Source organism: Artemia sp. Qi Xiang Cuo, chromosome 1 (genome assembly GCF_049724085.1).
Source record: "Artemia sp. Qi Xiang Cuo chromosome 1, ASM4972408v1, whole genome shotgun sequence".
In the NCBI taxonomy this organism is placed as follows: domain Eukaryota; kingdom Metazoa; phylum Arthropoda; class Branchiopoda; order Anostraca; family Artemiidae; genus Artemia; species Artemia sp. Qi Xiang Cuo.
In genome coordinates this window covers 49,553,378-49,565,759 of record NC_142794.1, presented here as the reverse complement: position 1 = coordinate 49,565,759, position 12,382 = coordinate 49,553,378, and the positions used below count along the sequence as shown (strand labels likewise).

At 37.0% G+C, this 12,382-nt stretch overlaps 1 protein-coding gene across 1 annotated transcript in view; it reads left to right on the top strand.

Annotated features, from left to right (window-relative positions):
- Nucleotides 1-12,382, top strand: part of Trim9 (E3 ubiquitin-protein ligase Trim9) — a 237,798-nt gene that overhangs the window by 112,963 nt on the left and 112,453 nt on the right. Inside the window, exon 6 of the mRNA XM_089108206.1 lies at nucleotides 12,097-12,236. Coding sequence (XP_088964332.1) covers nucleotides 12,097-12,236 — 140 coding nt within the window. The remainder of the gene's footprint in view (nucleotides 1-12,096; nucleotides 12,237-12,382) is intronic.

Here is a 12,382-nt window from a genome sequence, read left to right as displayed (position 1 = left end):
CTGTGGGCATTGAAGTGAGGTGCAAATTAAGTTGAAAAGTCCTAGGATTTATGGACCTGGCATATTTTGGATAGTCTCAATTATTCTCTGAAGTTTCTGGACTGATCTGATGCAATTCATTTGTATATATGACGTGACTCAGCCCGGAAAGCAGACTTATGGCTAGAAAAAGAGCCAAATAGCAGGGGCATTAATTCATAGAAATGTAATGGGGGAGTGCAAAATGTATTTTATAAAATCTACGAGGGTGGAGGGAAATTTTTTTTTTACAAAATCCCCCTAACACCAAATCGGCGCCCCTGTCCACGACGCGGGCTGTTTTGTGTAGTGCTACTAATATCTCCTTTAAAATAAATATTAGAAAAAAAATATTCAGTTAGAAGAACAGCGTCTTCGGAATCTTCGACGCCAACAAGCTGTGGCACAAAACCCAGTACAAACCTACAAAGACGCAGTATACTACGCAAGTGTTAATTGCAAGTCATCAGAACCCTTCATGTATCCACTATGGAGCCCTCCATTTTCCCGAGGAAAGAGTAGCAAACGAAGGTAATTCATTCGGAGATTGGTGCCTGCATGGTCAAATTGCATTGCCACCTCCAAAATTTCCAAATGAATTGGCTCGCCTTTGTTTTAGAACATCACTTGCTCTCTAAAGAGTTCCACAAATGAATCCGAAACTTGAACTCGTGTTTCGCTCTAGTTTCAATCAACGTAAGCTATGTTCGAACCATCAATAGTCGTAATGTTTGTAGCTTCAAAGTAGCTGGAAAAATTTATCACAAAATCAATCTAGCGGCACATCCATCACAAACAACTGAAGGTGATTTTGAACCACCTTCATATGTTGAAAAGTACTTTTTAGACACAGATGAAGCTTTTGAAGAATGCCTCGCACATTCTTAAAATTATGGGATCACTCGTAATCTGATGGATCTCTTGGAAAAAAAATGCGATACACATACAACTATGCCAAAGGTTACATGGAAATTTAAGAAGTGGAGGATGATGTAATCGACGCGCTGCTTCACCGGGACAACAACCTCCAGGTGTAGCTAATTTTCACTGTGCCAGATGGTGTCGGTTATAGACGGTTCAACCCTCCTGCATGTAATGAATTATGCGCTGTGATTACTCTTAGTGCTGGCCATAGTTTTCCTTCAAATGAAATGGTTGTAAAACAACGTGACAAAAATCTTTTCAACTTAAATAATCCTAACCATCATGTGGAGCCCTTTACCTACCCGTTGTTTTATCCAGCTCGAACGGATATGCCACTTCAAACACCTTATGCAAGTCGTCCACATCTAATACGGCTTGAATTAGTGAGGTATCGTATCTCTTCAATCTGAACTTGCTAGAAGCTTTTCTTTGCAAGCTGTCACACCCAATGTGCGTCGGATTAGTTTTAATGCTTTGCATTTCGGTGGGAGACTTTCAACAATATTTTGTCAATACAGATATTCGTGTTGAGCGTGACCGCATACAATGGATAAAATTAAACCTGAAAACAATTATGGTCGAAAACTACGTAGGTGTTACACGACTTTTCAGCGAAATAGCTTCGAAATAGAATGTAGTTGTCGGCGACAAAATAATACTATAGTCATCATTCATCGGATCAACATGCTTCTCTGCTGAACATTTCGAAGATGCCTCAACTATTTTTCGTCACCTTGGACCCCCAGATATCCTTTTAACTATGGTTTGCAATCCTGGTTGTCCCAAAATTAAAGAAGCAGCACGTATTAAATCTGATGATTATAAGTTCATCATAGAACAGTCCACTCAAGATCGTCCCGATCTCGTTGCTCTTATTGCGAAAAAGAAATTTGAGGAAATAATCGATTATATTGATAAAAGACAGATATTTGGAAAGGTAGCAGCAATTTTGTACACGGTTGAATTTCAAAAACATGGACTACCACATGCATATGCATTTGCTAATGACCATGGGTCCTCGTGATCGAATCCGTAATCCAGTCGAAATTGATGATTTAATTTCGGCTGAAGTTCCAAATACCCACGATTGTTTACTAAGAAAATTAGTCTTAAAGTGGGTGATTCATTATCCGTGAAGGGAGTTAAATCCAAACGCGAGATGTATGATCAATAAAATTGGAAAACTACAGTGCCGTTTCGGTTTTCCAATGTAATATAATTCAATTACATCTTTAGCGGATGATGAAAAATCAAAGTATCAGCGTCGTTCTGATCCTAAATTAGACTGAATGAACTAAGAAGAATTTTCACATGACCTTACTGTTTATCGAACAGACTCTAATAATCACAGAATTACTCGTTATAATCGTCATGTCGCCACCACAATAATCCTTATATGCTCAAAAATTTTAATCTCACATCAGTGTCGAATTTGTTGGCAGTATAGGTCCGTAGAAGTATTTACATAATTACATCTACAAAGGACATGATTGCGCTTCAATATAAATTGGTGAAAATCAACGGTGTTTGGTTTACAGTGAAGCAGACACCTATGTGGAAGGACGCCATATTACACCAACTTCAGCGTTTAAATATTCATTTACCTGAATAACACTGGATGCAAGATATTAATAAGAAGATTTAGTAGATATTGGACGACAAGACTCAGTGCTGGAAGCGTATTTTCGACACAACAAAGCGTTGAAACAAATGAAAAACCAAGCATCTCAGTACTATTGGGATTTCTCCTAATAAATTCAATGGAATGAAAAATCGAGTACATAGGAACCACGAATCCGTTGATTGTGTGTCACTGGTCGAATTCACAGTGTAAGTTCTGTAGCTCACCCCGAGTGCTTCTATTTTCGAGTAGCTTACTTCTCTATCATGTGAAGAACGCAATAAGTTTTGAACATGTCAAAACTGTTAATAACATTCTTTATGCCACATACAAACAATCATGCCGGACTCATGACCTTGAATTCGACGATAAACAGTGGTTTGATGCTCTAGAAGAATTGGCACTCTCCAAAATGCCTTCGGTAATACTCTGCAAATATTCTTGCTTTCGGAAATCCTGCAGATCCAAAAGGTCTTTGGGAAAGATTAAAAAATCAGTTGAAAGAAGATTTTATTTGGCAAGTTCTGAAGATGCTGCAACTAAGCATGCTTATCGTATTATTGCATCCAAGTTACATACGATGGCAGTAAAAGGTTAAAGTTTTAGTTTTTGGGTGGAACTACATGGAATGGACAACACTGAGACCTACGAAATGAACAGAACTCGAAATTTCTAAATTCTAGTGAGTCAGCTGTTACGGGCGATAGTATGTATCGGCTTCTGTAAGGGAAACAGCTTGAAATTGTTTATAATATTTTACAGGCTGTCAATGATAGTGAGTTTGTTTTGGAAATAATTTTTTTTTCATAAAAGGACCAGGTGGTGCTGGTAAAACGATTGTTTATAAAACCTTGTATCACATTCTGTGTGGCGAAAATCCTAAAGTTAGATGTATAGCTTATATAGGAATTGCATCGACTTTATTGTCATCTGGACTAATAACACACAAATAAAAGCTTCCCAAAAATGACTTCAGTGAAATCGAATTACCGGAAGATATAATGTAACTGGTAATTACATGTGTAACTGGTTGCACCAGAATACAATACATATAATGTATACTGGTAATTTAAATGAGGAAGTATTTGGAGAATGCCTGTCAAATCAAAAGGTCAATTTAATGAAGGGTCGCGTCGTTTTAACTTCGACCAACAAAGAAGTTTGAAAAATAAATATGAAAATTGTCGATCGCCACCCAGAAAAATACAAATCTTATGAAAGTTATAATTTTGTAAAAGACAAAGAGAAAGGAGGAAATGAATTTACTCCAGGATTCCTCAATTCAGTTGATACTACAGATTTGCCACCCCTTTACTCAAAAACAAAGAAAATTACAAGAGTTATGATTTTTTCGTAACTTAAATTTTTCAGAAGGGATATGTAATGGAACCCAGCTTATTGTTACTAAATTGTGTAACAAAATAATTCAGACGAAAATAATTACTGGGGAAAAATCAGAAAACGAAGTTCGCATTTCTCGAGTTACCCTTGACTCCAGTAAAGGGCACCTTGGATGTACTGTTGAACGACATCAATTTCCACTTCGACCTGCATTTGCCATGACAATACACAAATCGCGCGGCCAAATATTTGAATTTGTTGTCGTCGTGTTTTTAATCATGGTATGTTGTATGTGACATTTTCTCCTGTTAAGAGACAACGTAGTTAAAAGATTCTGCTACCACCTGAAAATGAACGACGAACATATAATACTGGGTGAGAGGAACATTGACAACTGTTAACAAAACATCTATTGTTAAAAATTGTATGGCTTTTTTAAGCAACGAGCAATAATTGTGTATATATGTGTTTGTAGGTTTTTCCTCGAAATCGGTTCCATGTTTTTTTTTGTTTTGTTTTTTTCTTAACTGGCATATTGACATTTTTGGCCACAAAAATGATCTAAATAAGTGAAAAATGACTATATATGAAAAAAAAATGTAGGTTAAAGTACTCTTTGTCTAAATCTTGTATTTTCCATTTTTGCGTTCAACAGTGGATTGTCATGACGGTAAGACTTTTTTTTTATTGGATATTATACTATCTAATATTTGTAACAAATGAAACTCAGAGAGGAAAGGAAATAATAAAATGAAAAATAAAATAAAAAAAAGGTGAAAAAACGAGGATTTTGTCAGCCAGTGGCGAACCATGAAGAAGAGGAAATAAGCAAATATTTCGACAACTTCGTTTATTTTCGTTGGTTTGTTTTTCTTTTTTGTTTAGCACTGAGGACGACTAGGCGGAGGTCCTTTTCGCAATATTTGCTTATTTCTTCTTCTTCAATGTTCGCCACTGGCTGACAAAATTTTTGATTTTATTTTTCATTTTATTATTTTCTTTCCTCTCTGAGTTTCATTTGTCATGTATAGCCAGTGTGGTCTAAGAATGTATTTAATATTTGTAACTTAGTATACTGTTTGTCATAGTTTTTATTGTTGGCCCAGTTTCCACGTAGTCAATCCTGGGCAAAGTTAAAAATCATCGTTCAAGTTTCTTCAGCTTTCCAAGCTTTTTCCTAAAGTTTTCTAATTCTTTTGACGAAATTGAATTCAAACTATGAAGCTTAAAAGAAACGAGTGCAACCATCCTTGACTTTGCATCGCCTTAAAATACCTCTAACATCGTTTAGTCTCGTTTCTAATCAGTTGTAATTTGCTACTGTCTTTCTGTCTTTTCAGACCTTTTCACAGTGGAAGGTCAAACAGACACAGAAATCAAATTGCGAGTTTGAGGCATTCTGGGCAATAATTTGAATAATATAATTTAACTTAGCCAAGAATCCTTGTGCTAGGTTAGTATTTATATGGGCAGTTAATATTTATTGCGTTTTCGTCATTAAAAAAAAAAAAAAAAAAGGATTGCAATGTTTTTTGTTTTTTTGGATTGTGACGTATATGCCTAAACATGTCTTTGAGAAAATTGGGTTTAAAACTTTCAGAAAGGTAACTTCGCTGTAGATCAAAAGGTTTTGCAGTACAGGCTATCAAACTTACTATGGGGGTTTCGCTACCTATGCATCTCTACTACTAACAACTACAAACAACTCACCGCAGCACCAAGCCGCCTGAGGCCAACACAGCTACGCACGCTCCTCCTCCATCCCAATCTATTCAAAGTCTCCCTCGCTACACCCTCCCAGGAAGTTCCCATTTCTCTTAAATCTTTCTTTTTGTCATTCTCCCATCCCAACCGCGGACGACCTGCTTTCTGTTTATTCCTTGACGGTTGGCCGAAAAGGATAGGAAAGCCGTCAGTGTACCTTAAAGTGGTGAAGGGTGTAAACATCGCTGAGATTCACGCCAAGAAAGGTGATGGCTAACGTGCTGCAGGGTGTCCTCGAGGAGTGGCACCTCTCGAGGTAAATGCAGCCTAGTAAACGACACAGCATTTGCGCTGGATTCCGATTAATGGATAATTTTTCTGGGTTTGTTCTGTTTTGGTGCGTGTTTTCGGACTGAAACACATTTCCTAGCTAATTAATCCACTGTGGGTTACCTCCCCGTAGCAGAATATTATTTATAGGTATGAATACACAAGGGGTCGGAGGTAATTGGCTTGAGATTGCCTCTGCAGAATTTCGACTCTTGCTGGTAGAAGAGCTTCAAGTGCTGAAAATCATGTTGTGACCAAGATGGGCCCAGGATTGCACAAAGCCTTCACTCAACTGGAGGTCCCAGGGATTTCTTGCTGCCCGGTTCTAAGCTGGCTTAAGCGCTTCTGTGTAGTTTATGTCCTGCATTGATTCTGGGACAATTGCTTAAAATAATCATTATTTTGGCCTGACGCCAAAATAATTACAATGATTTAAAGAAAATGAAAATTGCAACTTGAAATGTTACAACGTACAAAATTAACTATCCTATCGGCATTTTGACTGACGAATTCAGACGCTTCAAACTGGACTTATTAGGAGTTTCGTAAACTCATATTCCAGGTGTAGCAAACATAAAATTAGGTGATATAGAATTTATTTACTCAGCCAGGAAGGATGGGACATACACAGAGAGTAGGAATCATGATGAATAAGGAAGCTGCCAAGTCTTGTTTAATTTGGGAAGATATTAATAACAAAATGCTAGTCGTTCATTTTATAACTAAAAATAGGTCGGTAGAAATAGGGATAATGGCATCCTAGCCTAGGTAAATTTGGTGTAGGAAAAGAAAATAGTAACGGTTATAGACTGCTGCAGTTTTGTAGGCATAACAATCTAGTTATAATCAATACAGTATTTGGTCATAAAATGACCCATAAGTTAACATGGTATTCACACTATGGTAAGACAGCTCACCTTATTGATTATGTTATTTTAAACCGAAAAATCGCAGGATCAATGCTAGATACTAGGGTATGTAGGGGTGTTGTTGTTAATTTTAAAAGTAAAGATCACCATCTAGTACAGCCTAGGATTATTTTAAAGCTGAAATATAGGAAGGGTAACAACCTTCCGGGAAGGTATGACATTGGTAGACTCCAGGATGAGAATTTGAGAGAAACTTTCCAGGAACAGCTGAATACTAAATTAGAAAGTTTAAAATTTGACAATGTAGAAGATGGATAGAATGATTTTAGAAAAATAATTTGTGAAGTCACTAATGGTGTCTCACAGAATAAAGTTAGGAACGCAAGCTCGGAATATTAGTGAAAATGTTTTATTGTTAATAGAGAAGAGGGAAGTCTTGTAAAAGAAGTATCTGAGTGATAAATCATATGAAATAATAAGAAGAGGAATGTAAAGATAGGGGAGAAAGCATTAAAATATGAACTAAGGAGGTGTGAAGTGGAAGCCATGGATAAAATTGCCGAAGATGTGGAAAATGTAGCTAGACGGCATAATAGTAAAAATATTGTACTGGCATGTTAATAAATTGAGAAGGAATAGTCAATCTGTACTTGTCCCAGTTAAATATAGGAGCGATTTCACAATTAGGGACAAGGAAAGAGTTAAAGATAGATCGTCAGAAGATTTGAGAATGTGCTAAATCTCGATAGAGGTACAGAAAAGATACAGAGGAGAATAAAAAGTTTGTGACACCTTAGATGTGAACAGTGGTGGATCCAAAGGAGGGGGTGAGGGGGAGCCACCCTAACATAGCCTAAAGTAGTATAATTTACATAATTAACGCAAGAGGGGGCGAGGTGGGAGCCCCCCTAACATAGCCTAAAGTAGTATAATTTACATAATTAACGCAAGTTTGCGTTGATTAAACTTGCTCCTAACGCAAGTTTATCGGATCAACCTATTTCGCGCCTCCCACCCTAAAAAAGTCCTGGATCCGCCACTGGATGTGGAGGAAGGCCACAAAATGATTTTGGTAGGAAGAATTAGTGACACTACTAAAAGGTTTAAAAAAAAAATGGCCCATCTGCTGATAGCGTGGTAAATGAGCATCTTAAAGATGCAGGTTATGCTATGGTGGTTATGCTTCTGGTGGTATAGCTTCTGAAATTTATGAATATGATTTTTTAAAAAGGGCAAGTACCTAGCAATTTTAGGAAAACCCTAATTAAACCCCTGTATAAGAAAGGTAATAAGAGTGAGTGTGGTAAGTATAAAGGGCAAGGTTTCTATAGGTAGCAAATTACTTAGTATTATGGTACGTTTTAGACATAGAGAGGCTTAAGACAAAGTTTTAAGAGAAGAATAATGCAGTTTTAGGAAGGGTAGAGGATGTGTCGACCAAATTTTCTCTCTTAGATTGTTAATAATAGAGAAGTGCCTGGGTCATCAAATACCTTTAGTCCTCATTTTTATAGATTATGAGCAACCGTTTGATTCAGCCGATTGTCGAGCTTTAGCGAAGGTCTTATTCTTGTATGGTATACCAGACAAATGATTAGTGCTATGTACGAGAATAACACTGCTGCGGTTAAGGTAGGAAATGAGGTTAGTAGCTGGTTCAATATTAAATCAAGAGTTGAAAGTAGCGAAGATGTTGAAGGTAGATTAGCCAAAGCACTGGGTGTTTTTTCACGGTTGAAAAATCTTTGGAAGAATAGGAAGATGTTTGGGAACCAGGATAAGAATATTGGAAGCTGCAGTGACGACAGTGACCAAGCATGGTTCTGAAGCGAGGGGGCTCCGAAAAACGAAGAAAGATTCGCTAGATGTTTTCTGGAGAAATTGCGCACGGGCTAACTTTATCTCAAACAGTCAGTAGTCATTACGGACTGACTGTATTTCGAACAGTAGACTCTACGAAAAGTGTGGTTCAGTAACAATTTCTAGGGTGATAATGAAAGAAAGGTTGATTTGGCTAGGGCACGTTTTGCGGGTGAAAGATGACAGATTGCCGAAGAACAAATAGCAAGAAACGAATAGGAGGTCGTCCTCGGTTGGTGTGGGAAGATGTCGCAAGGAAAGATTTAAGGGGAATGGGAACTTACTTTGAGGGTATAAATAGGGAAGCCTTGGATAAATTGAGATTGAGGAGGGTTGTGCATAGCTGTGTTGGCCTCAGGCTGCTTGATGCTGCGGTAAGTTGTTCGTAGTAGTTGTAGTAGTTTCGATAGTCGATTGGCGACTCTTCGAAAGTCGCCAATCCAAATATCACATGTTGTCTGTTTAATCTTTTTGTCTATTTTGCCAAAAACTTGAAAATATACGCGCTTCTATACACAGGAAAATTATATATACGTCCCTTCATTGTTCTGATCAGTTGGATAAACAGTTTTTCAAGCGCGTAGCTTGCATATACGTCAAGTTGCTAAAGAGTATAAAATCCCATCCTTGAGGAGGTTCATCTAGGTCAGTTTTCACATGTAGGTTTTTTTTGCCTCTGACTGAAGCAACCTGGACAAGATCAGCTAAGCTACATGTCATTTTTCCGTTGTTCTTCCTGACTTAAAAAATCCAAACTCTTCAAAACACATTTTCAGGATTTCACTCTTTTTCCCGAGCTTGGGAAATCAGCATAATGGTCTGAAAAGAGAACAAAGCTTTAGTATGATGATTTTTTGACTCGATGTTTGTATTGACTGTGTACTCATGTGCGTACTCTGCGTACTTATATGACTATCGTGTTTAGTAAATAAAGAAAATCGGTTCGATTACTCGTGCTTTCTGTGGCGTTGATAATCTGATCCAAAATAGTGCAGGGTGTCCAATTCTTATTTTGGGTGACACAGTTGTTACAGTGCAGTATGATTCGTTCCACCCGTCAAGCAGTCTAAGCTTTTATTAAGAGTACTTGCAATGTCCTCGATATTTCTTCCAGAAATTTCCTCGTACGAAGTCCCACAATATGAGGAAAAACTGACTCCTTGTCCCAACTCATGCAAAGGTATCGCTGAAGATCTTGAGCAGGATTATGGAATAAGCCTCTTTTGACGGTGGTACATGGGCTAAAGATGGATATTCTTCAGGTCTAACATACAGACGCTTTTGGTATTTTTCAATTATAGGATTAGTGTTTTTATATATATAACGCAAATTATAGGATTAACGCAAAGTTTCCTCGTGTTTGTACTTCTGTTGATGCTTTTCCATTTTTGTTTTTCTCATTTCCAGAGACTCATCTGGCAGGTTCTTGTTTTGGACAACAGGTGTAATCAGGTGTTATTCATCAATAAAAGGTATTTTCAAGGCGATATTTTATCAGTTTTTCTCAACACATATTAAAATTGATTTCTACTTCAGTATTTCGCACTTTAAATGACTAGGGAAATGACAGTCCCTGACTAGGGAAGTGACAGTCCCATGTTAGATATTTCACGTTATGACAGTGCCTACGCCTCTAGTGCCTCAAAGAAAGCTTATGTCGCAATGTGCTATTTTACGAGGATTCTCAGTGTTTTTTCCGTTAATCTTGATATTCTCTATTTGGAGTTTTTTTTCATTAAAACTGGACTAGAACGAAAATATTATAAATTTGACCTTAAATTTGACCTTTCTGATGGGAGCATTTTCTACAATTTGGACTCACATGTGCTTTGTTGGGTTGGATGTAATGTGTGACTAGGGTTTCTGCTTAAATTAACTGCCAGAAATATTAATTTAGCCTTTTGCCGCTGCTCTTGGGTAGTAAGTGAGCATTGAAGCTTGCGCTTCCCCAAATGACTCACAGAAAAAATGAGTTGGCACTTCTCTTTGGTCAAAGACATGTCGTCGTCAATCCCAATAACAGTTTGCGCAGATCGCTGATTAGGCGAGTTCGTTGAACAAGAAAAATGACTAAGCTGGTTTTCACTAATTAGCGGCCTCGGCTGACCTCAACATCGTTGTGAATCCCTATGCTAATTGTAGGACATCTTCGGTACTTCAAATTGGACGACTTTGACAGAAGAAAAAGTGTCAATATTCATCGACAGAGACTTGATCCTTTTGGATATCAGTTGATAACGCTGATACTGCAAGACTGCAGCTGTCTCAATCGCATCGCAAAGCATAATTCAACAGTGGCTTAAAACTCAAGCCGTGTGTTTCTGCAAGTAAGTCTGTTAAAGACAAGTATTCGATTCAGAAAGAGCATATCACACCATGGTATCTAAATTTTGGGAATATCGGGATAAGTGTTCAAAATTTGGCCAGATAAAAATTTTGAACCGTATTTACATTTTATTGGTCGAAGATAAAGATGTATATCCAAATAACGTTACAAAAAAGAAGAGCATTTGGGGATAGACGTCTGTTTAGAAAACACAACTTCTTCACTGTTTCACTTAGACGAATATGAAACGCAAAAATCTACCATAAAAAATGGTGCTATCGTAGTTTCTTCAAAACACAGTTAATGTTTATTTCATAACAAGCTTTAAATTACTCATCGAGTGGTTTTTGCATAATGGATTTTGTATTATTGCTGGTAAAAAGAAGAAATATCCCTAGGAATAGCTGTAATCCTTATAAAAATGAAATCGCCATTTTCTGTATGTCTGAAGTTTAATTGACATACATTTTAGCCTCCTATCTTAAAAAACTAAAATTTGGCATATCTCTTTAGGGATGCTGTAGACGTATTTCCTGCTACACTTATGAGATAAAAATGAGACGAATTTCACAAAAAATTTCAAATTTGTTATGTTGAAGTTGTGGGTGAAAACAATTTGATCTTAAGTAGAACGACTTCCGCAGCTATTTGTAGCTTCAGTCAAAGTTCAATCTACTTCAATCCTCATTACAATACTCTCAAAATCTTTTAAGCCACCAGATTCTCTTATTTAAAGCAGTTTAATTGTTTAATTTCACTTACTCGCCCAAATTTATCACCTATTAGCACCACCTTTTTCGAAATATATTAACCAAGTAACGCCAGAGTTTTTCAAGATTTGTTTTTTGACATTACCCTAGTGGTTTCACTGCTTAACTTACTTTAATATTATTCTTAGTTTTTATGTTCTTAGTTCTTAGTTTTTTAGTTCTTAGTTTTGTTATTCTATGTTTTTATGTGTCTGAAATAATATAAAATATTTAGTCGCTCAGTTAAGTTCGTTTAATATTGTCTATGAGTAATAAAATCAAAACGTTATTTAACATTAATTTATGGAGAATGTTCAAGTTTTGAAATAAATTTGATTACTTTTATTCCTTCAGCTCCAAGTGCTCCATCCTTGATTCAAGAAGAGTGCGTCGCTGAGAACAATTCCATTACAGTCGCATGGCTGTCGCATCCCCCGGCGTTCGTAGAAGGATATGTACTTGAACTTGATGATGGAAGCGGGGGAACATTCAGGGTGAGCTCTTAAAGAGTTTTCTTAATTAATCTTCCCTCAAAGAGATCTAGCATAATCTGCTTTTGCGATTGCAATTATGGCCTACGTCGAATTGAATTAGGGTCCCTTCCCTTACGACTGAAGGTGATAAAATTACATTTCCTTGT